The 27,683-nt window shown below is 46.2% G+C and overlaps 1 protein-coding gene across 1 annotated transcript in view; it reads left to right on the top strand.

The window, feature by feature from the left end:
- PIP4K2A (phosphatidylinositol-5-phosphate 4-kinase type 2 alpha) overlaps positions 1–22,667 on the top strand; it is a 171,869-nt gene extending 149,202 nt beyond the window's left edge. Inside the window, exons 7-10 of the mRNA XM_044229441.1 lie at positions 6,439–6,552; positions 15,528–15,771; positions 17,826–17,929; positions 20,374–22,667. Coding sequence (XP_044085376.1) covers positions 6,439–6,552; positions 15,528–15,771; positions 17,826–17,929; positions 20,374–20,454 — 543 coding nt within the window. The 3' untranslated portion in view covers positions 20,455–22,667. The remainder of the gene's footprint in view (positions 1–6,438; positions 6,553–15,527; positions 15,772–17,825; positions 17,930–20,373) is intronic.
- The last annotated feature ends 5,016 nt before the right edge of the window (positions 22,668–27,683 follow it).

Genomic DNA, 27,683 nt, shown 5'->3' with positions numbered 1-27,683 from the left:
GTGTGACAATATAGCCCATTAGAGGGATAGCAGGCTGCAATCTTTGACATCAAGGCTTACAATTAGACTTTAAAAATGGGTTGCCAAATGACCACATCGAACAGAAATTCATTTCTTTCTGAAATACAAGTCTTTTAATCACAGAGGACTATGCCTTGCATTATCCTTTGCCTTGAAACCTTCTGGTGCCTAAATCCTGTTCGCATTAAATACTCAAATGTGACAGGAGTATGTTCCATTTTCCTGTTAGGGTTTCTGTCCAGGCGAAAATGAAAATGTGACTCTATGTTACATAAATTTTGGCTCTTTGCGTTTTGAATATATATGTTTTTTTTTTTAACTTTCCTACTGCAACGTAAAATACGATAGACTCTTTTAGCATAATTTAATATAATTGTAGCATAACAATAAAACCTAGGATCATTTTCATTTGAATTCTGTGTATATGAAGGACGTTTTTGACTGTGAATACAGATTTCAAATCTTTGTGATTTTTTAAAATTATTTCTGAATCCTCTAAGAGATTATTTGTTTTTTTGTTCTCACTAAAAATAAGAGTTCTCAATCATTTCTCTGACTTTACTAGCCATTAACATACTACTAAACTCCATGTGCATGACAGCAATGCTATATCACATCCCAGAGCCCAGTGAAGTAGATAAATATTTATATGTAACCAACAGGTTGACTTCCATTTGAAACAAGATGTAAGTTCCTTTGCTAAACATTTATTTTTGGATCTGTTTTCAGAGAATATGTAAAATTTTTATTAATTTGGAATCTTAAAAGTTTCATTAACAGCACTATTTTTATATTGGAAGGGCAGTTCCAATGCCTTGTTTTGTTTTGTCTTGTTTTAATCTCCTTTCTACCATTCTTTCTTGGCCCTTCCAGGATCCATGATTTCTGGCCACAGAAGTACATGGTTCATTTCTAAAAATGAGAGTTCTGAACTCGGTTGCTGTTAGTTCTGCATACTTTTTCCTTTTTTTTTTTTTTTTTTTTTAATCTCAAAGGCCCTGGCCAAATCTGTCCTTAGAGATCATTGATGTGTTTCATTGAACCCTCGGGAATAATAAGTATTTATGTTCAGAAGCATTTATACGTGTAAAATACCCACGTGTTGGTTATCTTCAGGCTCTGACACAGTTGGGTTTATATCCTGACTCTCACGGCCCTGATTATTTGTGTTCAGTTACACAGAAACCATTTCTGACCGTGACCAATATTGTTACGTAGTTGTGTTTCTTACTGAGGAAGAGTATAGACTTGTGAGGGACAGATTAAGCAGCTGGTTCAGAACATCAGAGCTAGTATAAAAATGTTAAATATGCCAGACTTTTAAAAAATCTTGCTCTGGATTTATCAGCCGTGAGTTTTTCCCCCAGCTACACAAGCCATACTTGAGAACATGACCAACAAGTAACACTGACAATGTTTGTCACCCTCCACGTGGCAAACACTCCCCTAAGCTTTTTATGTGTATGAACTCAGCTCATGCTCACACTAGTGCTGTTTGCTAATCCCCGTTTAAAGAGGAAGAAACCAAGTTACAGAGAGGTCAAGTAACTGGCCCAGAGCTCCCCAGCTAATCGAAGTTGCTGAGCTCTAAACCGGGCAGCTTGGATCCAGTTTGTGCTCAGAATCTGACACTCAAGTCTGTGCCCCGTGCAGGACCGTGCCGAATGGACCTGGCATCTGGCATCCCCCTGCAGGAAAGTGTGAGCCATATGCATCCTGGTAATTTTATCCAAGCGATGGAAGCAGGATAGCTAGGTTGCAAGGAGAACGGTGTCTGGTTATTATGCCGTAGGCTGTCCTTGTGCATTTACGTGTTGCATTAGCAGAGGTTGAATGTCGTTTTGAGTCCAATCCACCCCAATAGAATTACCTCATTCCAAAGGGAAAGTAACCTTGCCTGACTCTAGCTGAGTTTGGTTGTACACAGCCTCCCTCGGCTGGCGGGGGTCCTGGGAGCAGCTCCCAGAGGCCCCCAGGCCGGAGCCCCAGCCCGGGGCAGGCAGGGTGGGGGAGGGTGACGGAGCTCATCTTTCTTGGTCTTTCTTGGCCTCGCCTCCCAGCAAGTCCCTTGTGTGGTACCGCCATTCCCCTGTCACACTCGGAGGCTCCCAGTCTGCACACGAAACTGGCCAGGAGAACTTAATTCAGAGGGAATAAATAAAGACTTAACCTACTACCACTTCAGAAAGGTTGCTGACCGCTGGCTGGGAGCCAGCCTCGGAGAGTCCACAGTTAAGCGATTCTGAGCTGAGGTCTTTAGCTCTGGCGGTTTCCTCCGCCCTCTGGCTGGTTCTGCATTGAACTAGAAAGGGTATGAAAGACACCCTCGAAAGAACTAGACCAGTGACTTCAAGGCTTTCAAAGCTCTCCTAAGTGCAAAGAATCGAGTGTTGCAAAACAAAGGGTAGACTCCATTGCTCCCCACAGTTACCCCCTGGGCTGCTCTGCAGACCTCACCTTCGTGGGCTGTGGAGCCGGGAATGTGGAAGCTCATTCGCTCACAGCCTAGAAGTTCTCAGCAGTTTAAAAAAAAAAAAAAATTGTGTTTAAATATAAACACATCTCACTATCAGAGATGAATATATTGAAATCGTTCTCAAAGCTAAGCAATAAAAAAGAAAAAAGACAATCGAAGAAAGACTCTCAACGATAGAGAACAAACAGATGGTTAGCAGAGGGGAGGCGGGCGGGAATGGGGGAAACAGGTGATGGGGAGAAAGTGTACCCGTACCGGGACGCGCACGGAGTGATGTGTGGAACTGTCACACCGCTCTGTTGTACGCCTGAAACTCACGTGACACTCTGGGGACTATACTGGAAATTAAAATTTTACAAAATTTTCCAAAAGCTAAGAATAAGGTTTTCTTGAGCATGAATCACTGTCAGGTGACTTTAATCTTTGTCACCTAGTTCTTAGAAAAAAAGAACAGTTTTTTGTTGTTTTAAGAGAAGATTTTGTATGCAGTCTCTCAACGTATCTTTTTAAATCCGTGCAAGCCGGCGAACGCTCACGTCGACGATGGTGAGGACGAGCAGCCCTCGCTAGTTAAGTGTGTCCCACAGGTGTGGGCGGAGTTCTCGGAACAACTCCCACGCCCGCACCTCTACCCCACACCCCACACCCACTGAAGCGTCAGGAAGCCCAGGTTCCCCCCTCCACGTGAAGGACTGGTTTCCTAGTTGCCCTTGCCAGGCTGTGAGACCTTAGTTCAGACCTGGTAACCTGCATAATCTCTCTGAACTCAGTTTCGTGTCAGTACGAACCTAAGGGTAATAGTTAAGGTTGTTGTGAAGGATCAACGAACCGATGCACCGCAATGGATCCAAGTGAAATGCCTGTCAGCACAGGACCTGCAGCTGCTGGTGCCGGGTGGTGCCTTCCCCACTCCGTGCGTAAGACTGCGGTCGGAAAGCTCCAGAAACCTGGCCCCGGCCCCCGACAGGTAGGGCATAGAGCCAGGATCTGGAATGCCGGATTCACGTCTCCCACGCGCTGGCGGTGCTCCCAGGCGCTCTGGCCCGCCGCAGACCCCCGGGGGTGGGTATGTGTAGACCCGTGTTGGATTCCTCCCGCAGCTGCCCTGCTAAGGATCTGCCCTTGCCTCTTGAGCCTTTCGGTAAGCCCTTTAGTCTTCTAACCAATCTGGTTGCCCTTTCTAAAACTTGATCCAATCTAAATACGTCCCTAATGCCTGCGAAATTCACAAGTGAGCTGAGTGAGAGAGTGCAGGGTGCCCCGAGTTTTATGAGCTAGGATTAAGTTTTCCCTGTCACATGAGGTAATCTTGCTGGGGTGAACCCGAAATGACATTCATCTCCATGAATGTGCCCGGAATTACAAACGCCTATCCCCTGTGTCATTTACTGCCTCGGCTCTGCTCTGACCTCCCTGGCTTCAGGTTTCCCTTGCTCACACAGAACCCCAAATCCCTCCGCCCTTCTTCTCTTACACGAACGAAGGGAGCTGTGGAGTTGAGGCTGATACCTTAATCCCTATCACGGCCACCCCCCATCACCGCCACCCACACACGCTGCTGCCATCCTCCCCCACACACAGACGCCAACACCCAGGGTGTCCCCTTAGAGAATCCCTTCCTCCATCTGTGTTTATGTGCGTGGATCTGGCTTCAGCCCTTTCTTCTAAGGCACTTCCAGTTTTGTATTTTGGGTGGTGGTTCTCACGGCTCTCTGGATTTGTGAAACTTAAGATTCTTGTATTTCATTTGCTATGAAACTGTGTTGCGTTTATAATTGTGCTAGAAGCAGACCTTCGGGTAGAGTGCGGTTGACTCAAACATTTCACATTAATTTGCGTCTTTACATGTTGGGTTTTTTATGTCCCGTTTATGACATTTTTAAATTATTAATGACAGATTTAGGGAGTCAGTCTAGCAGGCCCCTCCATAGTTTTTGTGAAGAATGTCATTGTGTTTTTATTTCCTCAAAACTCTGACTCAGCATGAAAGTATTTGAGAGTAGATCAGTGTCCCCCAAGGATGATTGTTATTTATCTGTCCATTGTGCATACTCTTACTGCCTTGTTCTTTGTTTTTTTTACCTACTTGTTCTGTTTTTCTCTCATACTAGATCACAGACCCCTTTAGAAGTGTTGACTTACTGGGGCGCCTGGGTGGCTCAGTGGGTTAAGCCTCTGCCTTTGGCTCAGGTCATGATCTCAGGGTCCTGGGATCGAGCCCCGCATCGGGCTCTCTGCTCAGTGGGGAGCCTGCTTCCCCCCACCCCCTCTGCCTGCCTCTCTGCCTACTTGGTGATTTTTCTCTCTCTGTCAAATAAATAAGTAAAATCTTTAAAAAAAAAAAAAAAGAAAGAAAAGAAAAGAAAAGTATTGACTTACTCATTTTTGCATTCCTGTACGTAACGGTCATTCAGTAACTGCTAATTGAACCAAACCTTTGGATTTCTGATCCTTGATAGACCTGCTTTGTAAAGATTGTTATTTTGGCAGTAGTTTTATCAAATTAAAAATTGCAAAACGTTTGAGGTGCCTGGGTAACTTTTTTAAAAGTGTCTGCCTTCAGCTAAGATCACAATTCCAGGGTTCTAGGATCGAGCCCCCATGGCGACTCCCTGCTCAGAGGGGAGGCTGCTTGTCCCTCTCCTTCCGCCCCTCCACCCATTCGTGTATACTCTCTCTCACTCAAATCTTTTTTAAAAAATTGCAAGACTTCAAATTTTTGCAAAGTTAAAATGAGTGGCAGCTACAAATTTGGAATCCCGTAATGTATATGCATATATGTGTGCATACGGACTGATGTGAATAGTTTACAGAGAAGAAAAAGTGAGCGGTTCAGGCATTTGAAAGATGGTTCAGTAGATCTATGCAATAGAACCAATAGCTGTTACTGCTCTGAACAACGAGGGGGGTCATGTGGGGAGCAGGAAGGAGAATATGTTGTTTCCTTGGATTATTTTTTTTTTCTTTCATTTAGCTCACACTTAGGAGAAAGCTATTGAGACATTCATTGGTATACTAAGTGTCTTCTGTTGGATTCCTTTCGGCTGGAAGAAAGAAGCTATGATTAGCTGACAGGAGGGGGGAGGGGCTTTGACTGGTCTTGAACTCTCCCAGAATGCAGGCTGCACGAAATGAAATAGAATAAGCCACACTATTTTAAGATCATATGCCCATATTATCCTAGAGCATAAGCTAAAGGTTTTTACTGCTTGTGACCCATGTTTCGATGGTCACCCATGACTTTGTGTTGTGACGGTCATTGTAAGGACAGTGTAGTTGCCAGCTCGCCCCTGGTTTATTTGTAAAGGATAGAACTGCTCATCTTAATATGTTTTGTGTTAGAAGAAGACATTGTCCTTTGGCATTGTCCACATTTTCTTCTTGGTGGGGTGGTGACCAGGAAGGCTTAGAAGGGGCAGATGACCAGTGTCTGGGTGCATATTGTCCCTGACTGAGAAATTAGATATGATTATGGATGGTGCTTTTCTGAGACAAGATAACCTGTTATTTGTAACATGAAGCCAGCAAAGGCTACCCAAAAAGTGTCAGGGGCGTGGAGTTGGGTTGTACCAGTAAGAAAATTGAAGGTTCCTGACAAAGAATTCCAAGAATACAAATTCTATACTTAGAAGACTTCTTGTAAGACAGTGGATCTAAGAAAGCCGTCGGGTTTTTATGCCATGAGATCTATTGCAAAACTTCCTAATATGGAGTGTGTACAACCCTCCCTTCCTAGTGGGACTGCTTCCAGTGGTCGTAGCTCACTGGTGCCCCCTTGCGGTACTCAAGTCACCTCACGTTTTGTTGCCTCGGGTGAGAAGCCCGCCGGGAGGGAGGCACACTCCATATCCAGGCGTGGAAACTTCACCTCTGGGGTTGGAAGGCATGTATTTCTTCGCTTTTATTCAAACTTATTTCATTCCCTTTGTCGTTTGTTTTAGGCCAAAGAACTACCGACTTTAAAGGATAATGATTTCATTAATGAGGGCCAAAAGATTTATATCGATGACAACAACAAAAAGGTGTTCCTGGAAAAACTGAAAAAGGATGTCGAGGTAAGAAACCATCGACGTGAAGGACAGCCCCGCTATAGAAATGTCACCACTCTCGAGTCTCAGAAGCTTCTTCAGCCGTCCATTTACATCTGCAGGCGAGGCCAAAATTCATATTGTTCATTGTGAAAATCCCATCCAAATAGGTGCCTCTCCTGGGTGATCTGGTTTAGGAAAGAGTGTCCTGCTTCGGCAGCTGCTTCCTCTAGACGATGGACTCGGGATGTCATCTGCGGGGCGTCCCCACCCTCGGGTTGCCACCGTCTTGGTCGGCGGGGAGCCTGTGTGGTCCCAGCCTGCTCACACGGACTGCCCACAGCAACCAGAGGGAGGGTGACGCTGAGCGATGACCTTCTGTCACACGGTAAAGCGTTTTAAAAACAAATGCTTAGTAACTGTTTGAATTTGGGGTTTTCTTCATCTAAACCACATCTCGGTGTTAGTAAACACAGCCCCGGTCCCCTGGTGCTTTAACATTTCCACCAGCTTCTGTGGAAGTGATGTCATTAGGCCCACCAGGCCTCACACGTGGTGGGGACAGCGCCGAGGCTGTTCGCGACACTAGCGGCACGGGGGATGGTTGTGACACACAAAATACTGTGTGAACATGGGCTTTTCATCTCTCGTGAGGGAGGTTTTCTTAACTGTGTTGTTGTTTAAGAATTAAAAATATACTCTTCCCTATCCTTTTGTTGATTTTAAAGGCATCATAGCTCTCTTGTGGGACTTCCTTTTATGATTCCTTTAGAAATTAATTCGGGGCGGGGGGGGAGATTTTCTTGAGATCCATTAGGTTAACAAGAGCGTGCTACGAGAATTTTAATGTAGACAGTTAATGAACACAGTTTTGCTGTTACTGTTACTTCATACATAGGAAGGAAGCTGTTACTTCCTTCATATGTATGTATGTGTGGGTGTGGTATACTTTTTTTTTATTTTTATTTTTTTACTTTGAAATACTGCCCCCGCCATACCAGTATAGCTCTTCTACTTAGAGGCTTTAGTGGAAAGTTTTCTTCTTTGTGTCATTAAATAAAAATAATTAAAATGGCTCGGGCCAACGATTGAGTGTTTTACACTCGACTGTATCCCCCGTGAGGGCAGAGCAGTTTTACAATTGCATTTTTCCCTGTTCTGAAGTCCCTTTCATTGTAAGACACCCAGACTGAGTCAGTGAGTTCATAATTATTTTTATATCGTGGGTTATTTTCATTAAAAAATGTTTACTTTTTTTTCAACCTAGCTGGTATATATGTATTTCCAGTAGAACCTAAGTAGTGTTTATTTGTGAAGGATGCAATGTCTACTTGAAAAGAAAAGTAGAAAAAAGTGTTTGCTTTTATCATGTAACATTTTTTTCCTCCAGTCTTTCAGTAACAAGCATTTTTTCCCCCATGTTGCCAGTGATTATTGTTACCGTATATATTAGTTAAACATCGGTTAGACATTTCCCATATTTCGGTGTCAACTTCATCTAACTGGTAACTAGGTACTCTAGGTAGACATGCTTACTTTCGGGTTTTTATTCCTCAATCAGCAATTCTTTGATCTTGAGAATAATACCATTTGAGCAATTATGGTAAATATCTTTTAGGGTTATGTCTGCTCTGCCAAAAAAAATAAATTTTTGTTTTCATCCTTTTTTCTCTTGGCTGCATATCACTGAGCTCAGACTCCAATACAATGTAACTGAAGCGGTTCCAGTTTACAGCTGAATTACATAAGGATCCTCTTAGCCCTTTTGTTGTCTCTAATAATGTCGTTGATTAGAGGATTTGGATAGTTTAATCCCATGCAGGGCTCTCGCACTTAGCTGTTTTGTTGAAATAGGAGCAGGGCATAAAGCATTCTTTCATTAAAAAAAAAAAATTCTCAATGGCTGATACAAGTATCTTTAGTTTTGAAATTCATGCAGAAGCATCATTAAATTTTTAAGCAGGTAATTATGGTGAAGTGGCTTGACATCTGATCTTGATAAATGAGACTAGAATTTCATCTAGTTTTGTTTTTTCATTAACACTGTGCTTTCTAATGTAGCTGACTGGCCTGTTCGTTTGAGTCCAGTGTTTTGGTGCAGGTTGGGGGTGGGGATGACTCTTTGTTTTTTACTTAATGCTTAAGGTAGAAGATGAGTTTATTACATATAGCTCAAGCAACAATCTGGTTTTGTAGCAAAAAGAAAAGAATTGTCGTGAGAATCTAGCTTTTTTTTTTTTCTGCAGCTGAAATCCTGCTCTGTTCATATACCTTGAAAATATGTTAATTCAGAGAGCTTTGCACATAACTATGTATGAGGGAGCCCTTTTCTCCAAAAGACCGTGCTATATGGAGAATGAAAATGGCTTTGGCCTTCTGGCCTGCTAACGTCAGCTCCCATCATGATGCTGGATGGTGGAAAGCTGGCACCCATCTCCTCTCACTGGCTCACGCTGGGAGCCCAGTGGTGTTGGGGAGCCCTGACCACAGGGCATCTCAGCTGTCATGTTTGTGGGCCCACAACCTTGGAAATGGGTGGGAGGCTGGGGACAGGGATAGTGGGCCGCCGACATTGACGGAGCCACTGGTACAGCCTAGAGCCCTTCCCAGGCATTGTCTCTCTCATTCCTAACTACCCCTGAGGATGAGTGCTGACATTGCCCCAGTCTATGGATGAGAAAACTGGATGAGCCCCGAGACTCTGTGTAACTTGCTCAAAGACACACAGGTACTAAATTCAGTCTGGGGCCGGAGGCTGTCAGAGGCCGCACTCCCGAACTGCTCTGCTATGAGGCGCGAATTAAAAATGTTTGTGAGAACACAGTTGAGACTTTGTTTCCCGATGAACGCCCCAAAGGAGGATCATTGTAACTTTTAACAAGTGATAAGTGATGACTGTGAGTTAGGGCTGGTTGGAATTTTAATCTGCGTTGAGATGTGTTAGGAGGTGGTAATTCGGTAGAACAAATGTGTTAATAAAGTTAGCAACTAAAGTGAATTTAAATGTTGTGAAGGAGAGTTTATTAATGGCTCTCTTACCACATAGTTTTCCAGAAGGGTTTGTGACAGAGCTCATGAAAGGTCTTGAAGATTCTAGCTCAAAGATTTGGCATAAAGAGGAATTAATTATGAAGGAATCAGATTAGGTGGGATATTCTCAGGGAAAAAAGGAAGCCGACCAAAGTTCTGGCAGATAATTATTAAAAGTTGGAAAGTAGGAAAGGCGAGGGACCTAAAGATTATAACGATTTAAAAATCGTCATGCTTTGTAATCTTATGTACTTAAAAAAAAATGAATAAATTTGAGTCAGAAGCTTAATACGATGAGCAGAAAACAGAGCAAGTATGTATTAAGTTCCTTAATGTCAGCTGGAGGCCAGCCCCAGCAGTGTAGCCCTTAACCCCTTCCCTCCTTTCCTTCCCCTCAACGTGGAGTCTTACAGGCCACGGTGATACCCAGCAAGAATTTTCTCTAATAAGAATCTCGGGTTTATTGCCACATTTCATTCCCTTCTACTTCAGAAGAGATTCAAAATTGTTTGTGAAGATAAGAACTAGTGAATCTCTGGGCTTTTCCACAGTTTCTCCTCTTGGCCCACCTCACTGAACCCGTCTCCGTGTTTAAGGTGCTTATTTGATGAAAAAAGTCCTTCTACCGTAAGAACAACCCGCGCGATCGTGTCACAGCCTCCATGGTCACCTGCGAGGCACTGTTTTCATTGCCTGAGCTACGCTCTCTCTCTGTGTCCTCTCCACCCTCCCCCGACATTAGTGGTAATATCCCATTTTATAGTTATAACTGAGACTCAAGAGAGGTGAACTCATTGTCAAGGCACAGAGCTAGTAAGCGAGAGATTTAATCTCCCGTCTGAGTCCCAAATTTAGACTCTTTTTATTTTGAAGATTTCCTGGTACTTTAATTAAAGAATAAAGGGGTCAGCCTTATCAGCAAAACCTATTGCTGTTCCCCACTCCGCTATCCTTGGTCTCCCATTTCCCTCTCAGTGTCCTGGATCGGAACACTTACATAATACCCACTTGGCGCTGCGGCCCTTGATCTTGGCTGTGTCAAAGCAGCTTCCCATCTAGAGACACATTGGACACATCACCGGTGGTTTCGCTTGAGGTTTTAGATGCAGAGCTTCCTGACTGGGAAGGAGCCCGGCCATGGTCTGACTGCGGAGCTCAGGCCGGGAAGGGGCCTGGCATTGTGAGAGGGACACTGGAGCTGGAGACCTTCCCCAAACTGAGGAGACGGGCCAGCCCTGTCATTCCTGCCGGGCTGACCTTTGCAAGTTCATTACAGGCAGCCCTCTTCCTTTTGTAATAAAGCCCACTTAAGTTGTTTTGTTTTGTTTTTTTTTAATTTTATTTATTTATTTGACAGAGATCACAAGTAGGCAGAGAGGTGGGCAAAGAGAGAGAGAGGAGGAAGCAGGCTCCCTGCTGAGCAGAGGGCCCGATGCGGGGCTCGATCCCAGGACCCTAGGATCATGACCTGAGCCAAAGGCAGAAGCTTGAACCAACTAAGCCATCCAGGCCAACCCCCCACTTGAGTTCTTGAAAGCCAGCCATATGAAGGTGGAACAGTGGACTCCTCCCGTGTTACGGGGATACTTGTTCTGTCAGTAGACAGAACACATGATAAATGGTCTCATTCTACTCCCGGTGGCTGCTGCCTCTTACGTCTTGGGCCAAGGTTTTTGTGTTGCTTTGTACTATGTTTTTACCTGGCTGGGGTGATTATTCCTTTGAGAACGGGGTTAGGGAGATTCAGGTGAGGTAAGCAGCAGACATCTCATTCATTTGTTCAGTAAATATCAAGACTGACCATCAGTTCCTGGCAGACAGGAACACGGTGAGGGCAGAAACAGCCAGAGTTCCTACCCTCATGGAGCTGCCACGTTTGGGGAAGAGAGAAGTCGACTCATATAATCTAACTAGATAAATGAGCAGCTGAGCCAAGCATCATTAAGGAAAAGTGCACTTACCCATTCACATGCCTGCGCTTTGGGATGTGGCCTAGGCAGGAACCAGGAAAGGCTTCCCATAAGCAAGTGTCTCTGCAGCTGAGATCTGAAGTCAGGTGGCAGGTAACTGGGTGTGGTAAGAGGGCCAGAAGGTAGGCCGGAACAGAGTTCACGGTGGCCCAGGAGGTAATAGAACCAAACTATCCTGGCCCACTGGGCCATGTTAGAGTTTGCTTCTGCCCGGCAGGACATGGGATACCATGAAGGCCTTAGCAGGGGCTAGGCAAGATCAAACTTACATTTGGAAAAGATCTTCCCTTCCCAGAGGACTGGGGGTCAGTTTGCACAGCTTCAATCTTTACCACTTCCCAGGGAGCTTCCAAGGGCCTGGAAAGAGCAGGGATGGAGAAACAGGACCTTTGCCTGGCCACAGGTCTAGGGGAGCAGGCCCTGGCCTGGCCAAGCCCCCACCCACCCTGCAGAGAGATGCTGTCACCTGGTAATCAGTGTCTGCAGCTGTGTCTGCCCAGACCTCTAGAGGGTGTCGGGGTGGGCAGAGGGGGCAGGCCAGATAGACTCTAGAGAGAGGGGTCAGGGCAGGTGCTGTGCTAGGTGTGGGAGAGGGCCATGTGGGGGGCAGAAGAGGCCCTGACCCTGTTCTCTAGGAGCTCAGAGGCTGAGCTCAGCCCCAGGCACAGCTGTCTGGGACCCACGGCCACCAGTGAACAACCTGCCTGTCCTATCTGCTGGGGGGCAGAGGGTATCACTGGGGATTTCTGATGCAGTGTTTCCCGAATGTCTTGTTCCCAAATCAGTAGGCCCAGGGGCGTTCTGAAGGGGTGAGAAGAGCAGGCTTCATGTGGAAATCAGTGTGGGGCCTGCTGCTGGTGCAGAGACTCACAGCCCGTAGTAACTTTGGGAGGCCCTCCTCCTCAGAAACCGTTGGATTTGATTGACTCATTTTTTTCCCCAACTAGTGTTGCAAAGAACAGGACTTGGGAAAAGCTGCCTTAATGTGGTTTCCAGAAGCAGCCTAATGCAGTATAAAGAACAGGAGCTTCGAACGTAGGATCCTGAATTCACTCTGCTTTAGCTTTGATTCCGCGGGCAAGCTCTTTTCATCTTTCCAAGCCTGTTTGCTGTCTTGCACGGGGATCGGAACGTCTGTCTCAGGCTAGGCCCGCTGTCTCCCTACCCCGCCGGGCCTGGCTCTCTTCCACCTCCACACGCTTGTGGGGAGCAGACCAGGTACCCGAGGTCCAGCTGCGTGGCTGGGAGGCTGGCTCCGCGTGGGGAAAAGATTCAAGCTTTATGAATACAGTGCCACAACTTTAGAGTATTATTACTGCCTCAAGAGGGGGAAGGCTGCCCACACAGAGGAGCTCCCGGCCAGATGCACCGTGACTCCCGGCAGCGGCAGGACGAGCCGTCTCTGGCCACTGGCTGAGGGAGGTGGAAAGCTGTTCTGTGAGGACTTGAAAAGGGGAGTGTGGGAAAGCCCGTGGGAGGAACAAGAGCTTCCTCTGTCTCTGGGGCTCAGCAAACTGATCGAACGCATGAGAACCAGCACTCCGTTTTATTTGTTGTTGGCTTTTTTTTCTTTTTTTTTACTAGAATAAGTAACATCTTTATTTCTTTACCCAGCTTTATTGAGGTATAGTTGACCACAGTATTATAGGATATTTCATGCATATGTGGTGGTGACTGATGTCACCCCATCAAGTTATGAACACAGCCATCACCTCGCATAGTGACCTTTGTTCTTTGGGTGAGAACATTTCAGTTCTGCTCTCTTAGCAGATGCCAGTGATACGGCACAGCATTACCGACTGTGGTCACCACGTTCTACATTAGATCCTCAGACTTGACTCTCCTGAGAGCTGGAGCTTTCTACCCTTCACCAACTCTCCCTATGTCTTCCACCCCCTTCAGCCCTCAGCAGCCATGTTTCCAGTTTCTAGGAGTTAAATCACACACACACACACACACACACACACACACACACGTGATATCACACAATATTTGTCTCTCCCTGTCTGGCTTCTTTCACTTAGCCTAATGCCCCCAGGTTCATCCATGTTGTCACAAATGACAGAGTTTCTTTCTTGAGGCCAGATGCCATCCCACTGTATCCGTACGGATCCCGTTTCCTCGGCCCGGTCACCCACTGACAGACACCGAGCTTGTTTCCCTACCTTGGATGGTATGAATGATGCCGCCGTGAACATGGGCGTACAGAGATCTCTCCCAGATAATGATGTTGTTTCCTTTGGATCTGTACCCAGCACTGGGGTTGCTGGATCTTTCCGAGGTTCTGTTCTTAATTCCTTGAGGAATTTTCGTACTGTTTTCCACAGCGGCTGCACCGGTTTGCATTCCCACCAAGAAGGCACAAGGTTCTCATTTCCCCACATCCTCGCCAACACTGGTTCTCTCGACTTTTTGATACTCGCGGTCCTGACTGACAGGGGTGAGGTGACCGTTCATCGGGGTTTTTGATCTGCATTTCTCTGATAACAAGTGATGTGGAACCTCTCTGTACCTGTTGGCCATTTGGACTCTTTTTTGCCAAAGGGTTTGCATGTATCAATTTTTAAGTTTTAGGTCTCTCCGACCTCACTCACCTATCTAAACAAAGAGTTGTGTGATTTTTTCCCCCTGAGCTTAAATGAGGAAGAGTCAGCCTGGCCCGAGGGGACTCATGGTGCAAAGACAAGGAGATGGGAGCTGAGCAAGAGGAGAGCAGGCAGGAGGCGGCTTCTGAGGAGCGGAAGGCATCAGGGACAGCGGGGGCAGCTCCTCTCCTTGTCCTAAGGGAGTGTGGCTTTCTCTCCAGCTCGGAGAACGGGCCGCTTCCCAACAGGCTCAGGACGAGAAGTGGCTCTGCGGGTCTCCACAAATTGATCTCATTTCATTTCCAGCCAGAACTTCAGACCTATAATTTCACATGCTTGCCCTTTGCGCAAGGAAGTTCATTTCCTAAGTTCTAGCTGAGCTAGAGGCCCGCCAGCTGCTCCGCATCACCGAGCGGGGTGGCACCGAGGCCCCAAGGGTTGGGGTCATGCGTCGTCTTCTCGGGCCACAGGCCCAGGGTCAGAGCAGTCTTGGACCCTGTGCCGAGCCAGCCGGCTGGGGGGCTGCCGGCGTCTTAGCGAGCAGCCGGGCCGCCATGCTCTGTCCTCAGTAGGCCTGGCCACGTCTGACTTGAGCGGTTAGAACAGTGTGCTTCAGACCACGAGTCCGGGGACGTCCACTTAGAAGAAAAATCGTGACCTGAAAAGGCAAACGAGAACTTGGCAGGCAGGAGTAGGCTGCCCGACGGGGCTAGGTCCTGCCCCACATGAGTCTCCCCACGGCTGGACCGGGGGACGGAGGGAGAGGAGGCCTCCTGGGCCGGTGCTGCCGCGTGGGAAGGGAGCCCCGTCCGGCTTCTCCGGTCCCCCCGCTCCCGCCATAAGGAAATCTGAGGACAGAAGGACCGCGTTAGTCACCAGAGCACTGACACGGGCATTTGCTGGCTGATTGGAACATTTGGGCTTTTACTTCTTTGTGACAGACAGCATAATAATCTGCTCTCAGCCCAGTGTGCTGAATTTCAAAGTGCTTTCACAAGAGACTCTGCTGGAAGCTACTTGGGAGGTCCCTGGTTTTTCCCATCAGCCAGTCTTCATTGTCGGGAGAACGGCTCTCTTCCCTCCTTGCCAGTCATGCGCTCTGCTCTTTGGGGTAATCCAACCTCCCTGTGATCCGTGCACGCCTCTCGGCATCCAGCGTCGCGTTTCAGGGAAAATAATACCAGGGGCTGAGCCAGCCTCAAGTGTGGGGCTACGTTTTTGGCCAGAGAAGCTGCCTGGGACTGAGAGAGCATCGTAATGGAGGCTCCTGGCTGCCTGCCTCTTAGGGAGACCCTCGCCTCATTTCTGCTGCCCCTTCCCTCCCAGTGTCCCCCCACGGGCATTTCCTGCGCCCCTTTGCTTCAGATCGGGGGGTTCGTTTAAGGCATGACTGACCCTGTTGCCTCCCCCCCTCCAGTTTCTTGCCCAGTTAAAGCTCATGGACTATAGCCTCCTGGTGGGAATCCACGACGTGGAGAGAGCCGAACAGGAAGAGGTGGAGTGTGAAGAGAATGAGGGGGAGGAGGAGGGGGAGAGCGATGGCGCCCACCCCGTCGGGACCCCGCCGGACAGTCCTGGAAATACGCTGAACAGCTCACCGCCCTTGGCTCCAGGGGAGTTTGACCCGAACATTGATGTTTATGGAATTAAATGCCATGAAAGTAAGCTGAGTTATTACCAACTCTTTTTATCTATGAAATGGTTTGATTTTTGCATTGTTTCCTACCAGTAATTGTAACCCCCGTTAAAAGCAGGCGGCCCTCCAAGACTTACTCCCCAGAGCCCCAGGAATCGATTCAGGGACGGGAGTATGTTAAGAGGATCTGTAATCTCTGGTTTTGAAACCTACTGTGAAAAGGCCCTTGAATTTTTTGATGTTGAGGAAATAGAGCGAAGCCACCAACTAGTTTATATACACAACACACATGTGTGCACACTTCTGTAAATGGAGGGGACACGTAGAAGAAATGTTTGTAAATGTTTTCTTAGCTCTTACGTGGCTCTGAAGGAGCGTCGGGAATCCCTCCCCTGCCAGGTACAGATAGGGTCCCTTCTGAACCTCACTCAGCCACCCTGTAACGGCAGCGGGGGTCTCATCACTACCCGCCCTTTCCCTTTCACGAGCGCTGCTGGCCCAGGGTGTGGGATGACAATGTCTGGTTTGCTGTTGTCCGTCCTCTGCTGAGCGGACACTCTGTCACTCCATCCCACCCCAGCCCCGTTAAAGGGTCTGTGGCTCTCTTCTCCAGCGTGAGCGCAGTCTTAATCCTCGAAATCGGTATGATTGGGTATTTGAAGGAATATTACCTTCTACTTTAGCTACTTATGCATGAGAAAATCAAAACAATTTAGAGAGATGATAAATGCCAGCCTCTTATTTTTTGAGTAATAAAAGTGGTTCATCATTGTTTAAACACAGCTCAGACTCACTTGGCTGATATGCCCCATGAGAATTTTTTTTTAAATTTTGCCCACCAAAACTCCCAACACAGAAAATTAGATATAGTCAAATGTACTTCTCTTATTGTTTATAATTAAAACAGCATTATACTGGTGGAAATACGCAGGAAGACTGATTGGATATATGCCTTTATCCAGTTCTGATGCTGGACTCCATCAGAATTACAAACAGGCATGCCTCAAAGATACCCTGGGTTCTAGACCACAATAAAGCAAGTCGAATGAATGTGCTGGTTTCCCAGTGTGTATAAAGGTTGTGTCTACTCTAGCCTAGAGTCTATTTGTGCAATAGCACTGTGTCCGGAAAAAAACCATACACTTATTTTAAAAATACTTTATTGCTAAAATATACTAGCCATCATCTGAGCTTTCAGTGAGTTTTAATCACTGATCAAACATCACAATAAAAATGTAATAATGAAAAAGTTTAAAATATTGCTAGGATTACCAGAATGTGACCGAGACACCAAGTGAGCAAATGCTGTTGGAAAGCTCCGTGCAGGGTTGCGGGTAGAGGCAGTCTCTGCAAAGCACATTACAGCCGTACTGGTAGAAAAGGATTAAGGAACAAAATTACCTCTATTGTATTTTTAAAATTGCATTTTTCTTTACACCAAGGCAATACATAATGATTAAGGAAAATGCAGATTAACAACAAAAGTAAAACAGTCTTGTCCTTGGACCTCTACCGGTGATATTCTAGGGTTATACTTTTTTTTTTTTTTTTTTTTTTTTATTTTACTTTTTAAATTGAGAGAGAATTGGGGACAGGAAAAAAAAAAGCTATTTAACAGGGATATGCTGGAGTTACATGGATTTTTTTTCAAATTACGATTTTTTTAGCACGTTTTTGTTTTGTACTTGAGAGCTGACACACCATGTTAGGCTAGTTCCGGATATCCGGCATAGGGATGGGACCAGTCTGTCCGTGACACGGTGCTCACCACAGGGGTGGCTGCCGTCTGTCCCCTCACAACACCGTTAGCCTCTCACTGCCTGTATTCCTCGTGCTGTGCCTTGGTACTCACTCCGGAACTGGAAGCCTGTATCCCCCAACCCCACTTCCCCATTTTGCCTCTCCCCCCACCCCATTAAACCCAGAGGAGGGGAGTAAAAAGTAAGCTGTCGTTTCCAGAATGTGTTTGAGCTGCAGTGTACCCGGCCTTTGTGGTCAGACCCCTTTGGTCCCCGTCCCGGATTCCTCACCCTCCGGCGGTGCCCTTGTCTCAGGATCGTTGCTCTCGTCCCTTTACAGACTCGCCCAGGAAAGAGGTGTACTTTATGGCAATTATTGACATTTTGACTCATTATGATGCAAAAAAGAAAGCTGCCCACGCCGCCAAAACTGTTAAGCATGGGGTAAGTACCTCCACCGTGTTGCTGTCTGCCGTGCGGGGACCGGCCCCGCCCCTTGCCGCCAAGCTGGCCAGAGTCCCTCGGGGGTTCTTGTTGGTTTGGGGGGTCGCGTTCAGAGTGTGAGACTGAGAGGCAGCGAATACCAACAGGCTCACACCAGCTCTCCCACACCCTGGGCAAGTCACTTAAAACTCAGTGGCTCGTCCTTTTACGCACAGGATAGTCACAGACTCGTGCATCTCTGGAATGTATTACAAATGGGTTTTTGTTGGAAAAATGCTTCAAAGATGAAAGTGAAGACAGCTAAGTGTTTTCACATGAGTCCTCAAAACTCACCTGTTGAGACTATTCTGACTGACGCACTACTCTGTGCTTCAGACGCTTCCAGGACCTGCGGGATTATCTTCCGTTTGTACAGTGAACTGTATTTTCTCTATCTTTTGGGTACAAGATCCAAGTTTAATAACATGAATTCTTCACCTTCATTGTGCTTGTTCTAAATTATCACTATTCTGTGCATATGGGGACTTGCTGAATTCCCTGTGACGAGCCCGTGATGGCCAGTTGTGCAGCCTGCTCAGGGTCAAGTGCTAGAAAGTGGTAGAAATGGGACTGCTCCCCAGAACCTAGCCAGCCCCCTGCTCTCTGGTAGTCCCATCCCCCCTGCCCTACCAGCAAAAACCCCCTCCCTGGTTGAACTTCACATGTTGTGACCATCCATTATGCTCGTATTGTAGAGATTGTTTTGGCTTTCCAGGCACTACTAAAAAAGCCAGAGACCCCCAGCCCATAGCAATGAACTTGGGCCCTGGCCGGTTCACAGAAGGAGAGGTGCTGTAGTGTGTACAGCCAGCCGAGAACATCAGCCTCGATTAAAAAGGCTCTTTTTCTGTATTTTAAAATCAAACAGGCTGTCCTCCCAGCAAGGGAGCCAGTCTGCAGCCATATCCTCTTTGCCAAAGAAACATTTCAGTTACATCACCAGCAACTAGGTATGGTATTCCTGCTGTGTGCAAAGCAGGGCTGAAGACCTCACCCAGCCCACTGCTGGAGTCCAGGGCCTGTTTCGGTACCTGGGGGCTCTCACCTGGCAGCTGGCATCCTTCGGGGTAGCGTTTGCGAAATACGTGCATGCCTGAGGCACCGTCCCCCTTCTCTGGTTCTAAGTCTGGTGCAGGAGGCTGGGGGAGGTCTGGAAAAGGCTCTGTAGTCATTCTGATGCTCACCGCTGGCTGAGAACCACGGGTCTACTGCAGAGATCAACTGGGTCAGAAGCCCTATAATCCATATTTTAGCCTTCCCAGTTTGTAACCTTGAGAAAACACTTCGGAGCTTAAGGGTCCCAACTAATAGAGTCCTAACCCCTTGCTGACGGGGTTTAGTGGGGGACACCCGAGGTGAGCAGGTGCTCTACGTCTGAGCCCACCCCTCCCCACACGTGCTGCAGTATCACCCCCCCTGGGGAACTCGAAATCGATCGGAGCAAGCATGGCTCCATTCTAGTCTTTTCTATGAGACCCCGGCTCAGCTCCACAATACGCCACGGACTGTGCACAAGTTTGCAGGAGCAAGACCTTACTCTTAGCAAAGGAATGTGTCGAACTGCTGCTGGGAACTCTTCTCTGCCTTCAAGGCCTCGGCTCCTCCGTGGAGATCCCCGTGGCCAAGGAGGCTGGGAAATTACAGGTTCCCCGGGGAGTATGGGTATCTAAAAATAGCCCGTGGTGACTTCATAAAACTGGTCTTGCCCTCTGCGGCTCAGGAAGCTGGCCAGTAACTACATACCTCAGCTCTGGTCGCCAGGGCTGCCTCCCGGAACGGGAACTCCCCGCTGAAGGTCTGTGTGAAGGGGAACAATGGCAGCCCTGTGCCCCGCGCTGAGGGAGCCGGCCCGGCCCCTGCGGGGGGAGGTGCCATCAGCAGCCTGAGGTCTCACCTGGCTGGGGGGCGGCTGATCCAGACCCCGCTGCTGTGGCTGTCACCCCTCTTGTGAGTGCTCCGCCCCTTACCTGAGTCCTGAAAAAGAAACCTGATCCTCTGTCCTTGTCGGTTCCCTTCAGCCAAATGTTGCTGTTGGCATCACTCTCAAGGGATCTCCACTCTGCTCTCCTGAAAAACGGCAATATTGTTCGTGTGGCTTCTGAGCGTAGGCCACACAGTCCACCATGTGACAGGCACATCCCAAACATGGCTAGTTTGATTTTTTTTTTTTAAGTTGCTGAAGTCAGTGTGATAACAGCATCTGTTGTTACTGACTCTTCGCCTCATTTTCACACAGATTTCTAAGAACCTTGATTATTCGGACACAATATGCAAGATATTTTATGTTTTAAGAACAGAGGCAGAGATTGGAAAATTATTAGCTTTGTGTTTAGCTGCAATTAGAAATTGCTATAGAGACTAAGTAGTAATTATTTTGATAATTCTTCTCTTTTAAAACTGCCCAGGCTGGTGCAGAGATCTCGACCGTGAACCCAGAACAGTATTCAAAGCGCTTTTTGGACTTTATTGGCCACATCTTGACGTAACCTCCCACATGGCCTTGGACGGACATGAGCACGGGAAGGACAGAGGTGGCTTCGGCGTAGGAAAAACGAAAACCAAACTCAGTGAAGCACACCTCCTCGTTTACATCTTCAGGCCAAGATGACTGATTTGGAGGCTACTCGCTTTAACAGCTACCTGATATTTCCCAGCATCGTTCTAGCTATTTCTGACACGTGTGCGTGCGTGCGTGTGTGTCTGCGCGCGTGTATGCGTGTATCTTAAAAATTAATTAATTAATTAATTAATGAAAACCGGTCAGCTTCAGTCAGAGTGCATTTGGGCAACAACCCTCCCATTCGAGCTGTGGGTGGACGGACGGATGGGTGAGCACGTGCGGGGGGAGGGGGCAAAGGCAATGCATGTCAGACCGACCATGTTGGCGTCACGCGATAAACTGTGGATCAGTTTATTTTTTGGAGTTGAAAGATGTGACAGTATTCATAATAATAATGAAGATAATAATAATGATGATAATAATGATGGTGATTAAAAGAAAAAAACTTACTGCGAATGTTACATTTCTACCACGCACGCTGACACTCCTTTATAGTTGTCCGCCAAGCCCCTGGCGCTGGCCGGGGGAGCGCGAGCATCGCCAGCACGCCCGGGCTCAGGGTTCGGCCTCCACAGTGTCGGGACTCCCGGGGTCCGGGGACAAAGGCCCCTCCTCCAGCAAGAAGCCGATGCCCCTAGTGACTCTTGTCTGTACATTTTCACCTCAGTAAGTATGTCCAGGAAAACTGCTTACTTCTCTTTTCTTGCCTGGAGCTTCTTCACTGTTACATTCTTATGTTGCAATATAGGAATTAATGCTACAAAATAAAAATAAAGCTTACCTGAAAAGTGCATAGTTTTGGGCAATGGTATCTACATCTCCTACTGTGGGAAGGTGAGCAAAGCATTAGAACTCTGAATTTTCCTGTTAACAATGGCAAATGTGGATTCTAAGATGTTTGTTTCACCATTAATTAAACAGTGGTATTTTGTTATGAATTATCCCTTTAACTGAAACCCTCAATTTTACTGTTTACATTATTAGGAAAACAGGGATATTTTTGAATCTAAAAATTTAATGTACAGCATGTGATTTCTGAAGTTTACATGTAAAGTCATTTTACAGTGTAGGTGAAATAATGTTTGTCATATTTTAAAATGTATCCTGCAGTCATGTTTTTGGGTGAATGTTTTATTCAAAGTACATGGTAGGCAGTCTTATACAATAAAAGGAAAAGGGTTGTTTGTTTCCTCCAGATGTACATTTATCAACCAGATTTTTTTTTTTTAATGTTTAACCCAAATCTGGTTATGTAAGTTCATTGCCCTAAACTGTGCTGGTTGTGTTTTAATCAGTTTATAAGTTTCCAACATCAATCATGTATTTACCAACTTTCTGGCATTTTCGGAAAGGCGTCAAGCTCAAATATTAGACTTGCTTAGAGTAGGTTATCAACTTATACACTGTGCTAAAGCTGTGCCTTTGAAATTCTTTGTTTAAAACACGAGATGATTTTTGTAGGCAGTTTCAGGAAAGAAAAAAAAAAAAGCCACTTTTCAGTGATTACTTAGAACTAAGCAAACACCCCCTGCCATACTGCCCCTTCCAGGAACTTTACTTCAGGGCTTATCAAGACTTCAGTTGTGCCTACTGCGTGTGAGTTGACTTGGGAAAATGAGGTGACAGCAAAATCGGGGTCTCTGAAAGCCAGCAGCAACGCCCTTCTACTAGCGGCTTCCCCCGAGGTCTGTGAGTCCCGGTGGCTGCTGTTCTCGACCCTGTGACATGGCCGTCCAAATCTGAATTTTATGCCCTCCTATTAGCTGAGCCTGGGGTTTGCGCCCCCTCCCCCCACCCCCACCATTCATTCTGGCACGGAGTCCCTTTCAGTGTTCTGAAGTCCTACTGTGGTTTCTTTGACCCAAGACTACAAAAGTGAGACCCTGAAGTAAAGATAAGGTACACATACATTATTTGAGTAACCATTTCCTTTGTGGCCCGTCTGTGTATGCTTTTAGAAGTTTACAAAATGCTTTTTTTTTTTTTTTTTTTTTTTTTTGGTCTGTAACAGTCTCTGTCATTCATTTGTCGCTAAACTGTTTGGACAGAGTGAGGAAGTTTGCCTTGTATCTCCTAGTGCTAACAATACACTCCAGTCATGAGCCAGGCTTTACAAAATAAAGCACTTTGATGACTCAAGGTGGATCCTCTCTCTCCATTGTGTTTCTCTCTACTGCAAATGAATTCCAAGTACTCGGTACTTAGCTGATCCTTGAAGTAGTAAAAGTGAAATTGAATCTTTTTGGCCTTCAACCTGTGACTTATTTTATTAGTAAACAGAAACTTCCCCACCAAAATGGACATACTACAAGAGGGACAGGCAGAGAAAAGAAATCTCTCCAGTGAATACGCTTGTTTCATTTTTAACTTTTACCAACCATAGTTCTTGTGTCAGCATTTTTTGGAACTTTCTTGGGGTTCCGCGGCCGGGTGGAAGGCTTTCTGACAGCATTCTCCTGCCGCTGGTGCCAGGTTAGCAAACACAGTCCGTTTGGCTATAGCACTTGTTTTGAAAATGCCTGTTTGTTCTAATGCAACTGAGCTATGAGGAATCATTTGAGCATAATGTGCTTTTCCCCCTTTACTTGTGAGCACTTCGGTCCACCAGGAACATCAGATGAACACAGCAGACTGCCCCCAGCTGAACTGTGCCGCACAGGAAAACATGAGACGCACCCCCCCCAACATCACCAGCTCCCCCAGTGTCGCCCCCTGTGCACAGTCACCCTGGTCCAACTTGGGATCACTCCGTCCTCTGCCTTCCAGCAGCCCCAAAGATGCAGCCCTTCCAAGGCCCTCTACCACAGGTTCCCTGCAGGTCCTTTTCTAGATAACCTGCCACATTTATTGGGGTATTTATATGGTTCCTGACCATTTAGCAACACTGAAGCAACACTGAAAACTGTACTACTATTCTTATTAGGTTGTGTTTGTTTTTTTTTAACTAAGTGATGAAGTTTTGGGGTACTGTGCCCCTTTGTCCCAGTATTCCCATGAGCTCTGTGGGTTTTATCGTGCACAGAGCAATGACTGAATTTCCTGGCCTAAATTCACATTGGTCCCAGAAAATTGGTTATTGTTAATTCACAGAAGGACAAAAGCTGATAGGAAGCATTACTCCTTGATGCCAACACTTTGGGAAATAAGCGACTAAGGGTTAAATGCAAAGGGACTAAGAATTGTGGACAATGAAGTGGTAATGTACGGAACGAAGCAGTGTAGAGAAGAGAAGGCCGAGTGGAAGATGGATCTGAACCCAGGAGTTCTTAACGTCGGTGGACTCTGCAAGTGCCCAGCCACCCCTGTACATGGCTGTTTGATCAGCACAGAATCAGCAGTCATGGTCTCTAGTGCACATAAAAGCCTTCTTCCAATTCGCAAAGTAACAGCCCCATCGCTTCCTCCCTCCCCATCTTCTTAAACAGCACTTGAGTCAGCTGCAGCCACGTTATCTGGAGCTGCGACATTAAAAATATACAAGTCGCTCTCCCTAAAGAGCAGAAACTCGCTGCACCTTGTGGGTTCCCGCGCACAGGAGGGACCCGCACAGTGGCACGCACGCTGTCTGCCGGCTCACACACCACTTTCTTTAAACAGTTGGCGTATCGGAGAGAAACTCCAAAGTGGCCCCGAAGACCACAGAAGTGTCTCTGGGAGGGCAGACTTGATAAGCTACACAGAGCGACTACAGAAAGTTCCTTCATACAAGACAGGCTTAAAGAGTACAGTTGGGTACCTTTTCATCTAAACCGAATGCCCTTCGGAAGTTTGTTTTCGTCCTCTTTTTGCGATTGGGTGGAAATCCTGCCCGAGGGCAGTCTGTAATTTTCTCTCACTCTTAAACACTTATGTCTAGTTTAACTTCTTAAGAGAAGGGACCAGAGGTTAGGATTTCTGAGAATCCAGCGTGACACATCTGTGTCACAGAATCCCACACCTTGTGCCAGAGGGGATGTCAGAGATAAGGAAAGCCTGGGCTCCAGAAGCCATGTCACTCGCCCGAGGTCAGAGGACAGTTCACAGCAAAGTCAGGGCTGGCACTTGGTGGCAGCTCGAGACTGAGAGTTGGATGCTTGAACGAGGGCCCTCGTACCCTCTGGGGACTCCCAAGGTCTCACCACTGCCCTTCCTGGGCGAGCGCTCCTCTCCGCCTGGTCCCTTCCGCTGTGTTTTGAGAGCCCTCACTGGCACGCAGCCTCCTGCATTTTAGAGCACATGTCCTACACAGTTCGTTTTATGAGAGCTGATCTATATTACTCCAGTTCTATCATTTTTACTTAGTCCAACAGCTTTTTATTACTGTTGCTTGACAGGAGTCTCACTTTTTTGATGAATGGCCAGTTTGTAAAACTCTGTCTTAAGTGGCGAATCCCACTAAATGAATCACTGATTTTAAAAAATTTTTGTAACAGCATCTTTCTCCCTTTTCTATACTTACAATATACAAACAAGATAGCTTCTTACTGATTAGAGCAGCAACCCACAGCCTGAGGGCCAAATCTAGCCCACACATGATCTTTGTAAAGTTTTACTGAAACAGTTACACCCATTCACATATTTTCTATTGCTGCTTTCAATTCACAGTGGCAGACTGAGTTGTGACTGAGACCTGACACCCATTAAGCTTAAAATATTTACTATACAGCCCTTTGCAGAGAAAGTCTGCCGACCCCTGAAACAGAGCCTCATTTTAGTACCACAAAGTAGTTTCTGCAAAACCACAGACTTTAGCTACAACTGCTATATTATCCAGAGATCTTCTCCTCCTGCCTGGAGTTGCTGAGGTTTCTTTCATTCTTTTACTAAAGCTGTTGCAACTTCTTGACTGCCTTCAGTCTCTACTGAAGTTATTACTGCCATTTGAGTTTGAGCAAATTGCTATGATCATCCTAAGTTACAGTCATGGCCGCCAGGGGAACTGACCACCTGAGAAATTCATTTACAAAAGGGGCATAACTTCAAGTCATTCAGTCACTTTGTTAAAAGTCCTAGAACTTTAAGATACTCCTACACACTTTAAAAAACCTCTTTGTTGGTCTCTGATCGTATTAGTTAAGGATTCTGTGGCAAAAATATGTGCTACTTTTACCTAATTTTATTTACCAAAGATGATAGTACTAAAATATAAGAATCTGTCGGACTATGTTTACATAACATTTTTTTTCCCCTCAAGCTTCCTGGTAGTCTGGGGGTCGGGAGCTTATTAGCCTGTGGATCTGGTCCCTTGGATGACCTCAGATATTTTCCCCCAGAGTTCCAGAAGGGAGCTTCTTCCTGCTTTGGTTGTACTTAAACATCTCTGAACGAAGGTTTGACCAGGCAAAATGAGGAAGTTTTCCATTTCAATTCTGAAACTACAACTCCTCCTTCCACTGTACTCCACTCCCACTTTATGTCCAGATTGTTAAAGTTGATTTACTGAAAATTAGCAGGTCTAAATTTCTAAAAATAAGTCATCACAGAATGACCAGATTGTGTTCCTGCAGTGAATGCACGTGCAAAGCAGGGAAGCGTCACACTGCCAAGCACAAGGCTCTCAAAATCCAACACTGAATTGAATGTCTAACTGTGAAGCCATACATTTTTTTTTCTTTTACTATCTTCCTACGTGGGCTTAGGAATTTAGCTTTTAATTAAACAAAGTGCCTAAATAGAGCCTTGCCTCTTTTTATCAAAAAGAAGCAGCACCAAAAATGCCAAAATATACAAATGCACTGTGTGTACTGATCACAGCTCTAGTGGACCGGACAGACTAAGGGACATTTGGGATCTGCTGACTGGACACATATCCACTGTCCCCACATGGGGTGGGGGTAGCATACATGTGCCATGGATGTAGAGATGCTCTTGGCTTTTGGTCCTCTAAATGCTGTTATATAAAAAGGTTTTTAAGTCATCAGTGTGATGAGATTTAATTTTGAAAAATTTAAAATTAAGAAAAAAAAACATTGACTCAGGGGTCTGTGTTGGGCTAAAGCATTTCCCTTCACATTCTCTCACTCAAATCTCACACACAGGTTTTATTTGTATTATTCTCCTCTCACAGTGAGGAGACTAGGGCTCAGACGGGTTGGTAAACCCTCTGAGGTAGTAAGTCACACGGCCAGCTCTTCAGCCATGTCCTCCTGGTGTTCCTTGTACTGCCTTAGGTGTTCTTTGTACTGTATCACATCACGAAGCTTCCCGAAATATTAGATGTCCTCGATTTCCTGCCATTTAATGCACGTGGAGTCAAACTGTTACTTTGTACTGCATCTGATTTGGACAGTCATGGTTGGCTTGGTTTCTCCAGAGACCCCATGAAAATCCTTGATCAAATGCTAGTATAGGTGTTGCTAGGAAGGTATTTTGTAGATGGATTCACGTCTATGATCAGTTTATGTTAACGAAGAAAGATTAGCATAGATGACCTGAGTGGGCCTAATTCAATAAGGCCTTAAGAGCAGAACTGGGGTTTCCAGAAGAAGAAATCCTACCTATGGACAGCAGCTCAGCTCATGCCTGAGATTTCCAGCCCACCCTTCCCAACAGCCGGCCCTCTGGTTTTTCGACTTAACCTAATAAGCCCTCACAATTATATAAATCAATGCCTTGCAATCAATCACTTAATAAACAGCTTTGACTGGTTGTGGTTTTCTGGCGGAACCCTGATTCATACTGATCTTTCCAGAGCTGCTTCAATAATAAGGGGAAAGGGAATGGTGGAATAAAACTCTCTGAAAATCCACCTCTCCACGAAAGTAATCCAAACACTTGCCGAAACTGTCCTCATCAAATTTTTCGGAGCTCTGGATATTAGCCAAAAACCTACAGCAATTAGAGGAGCTTTTATTCAAGAAAACAACTGCATCTTGGGAAGAAATGAGGGTCTCATGTTTTGTCTTTTACTTGCCACTAGCAGACCCTTCCTCTATAAACACCGAATGAAGTCCTTCAAGCTGAAGTGAAGATGGTGTCAGCAAGACAGGGGAGTAAAGCCCTGGTCACTTCTTCCCCCAACAAACACACCAATTCAGCAACAATCCAGAAACCGTGTCTTTCTGAGGAATCTAGAAACGAACTGAAAGGCTCCTGCGCCCCAAAGAACACAAAACCATACTCACTGAAGTCAGTAAAGAGATTCAGGACACCCTCTCACGGGAGTCCCTGCACCTG

Source organism: Neovison vison, chromosome 12 (assembly GCF_020171115.1).
Source record: "Neovison vison isolate M4711 chromosome 12, ASM_NN_V1, whole genome shotgun sequence".
Lineage (NCBI taxonomy): Eukaryota > Metazoa > Chordata > Mammalia > Carnivora > Mustelidae > Neogale > Neogale vison.
The sequence above is the reverse complement of the archived record's forward strand: the minus strand, read 5'-3'. Positions and strand labels throughout refer to the sequence as shown.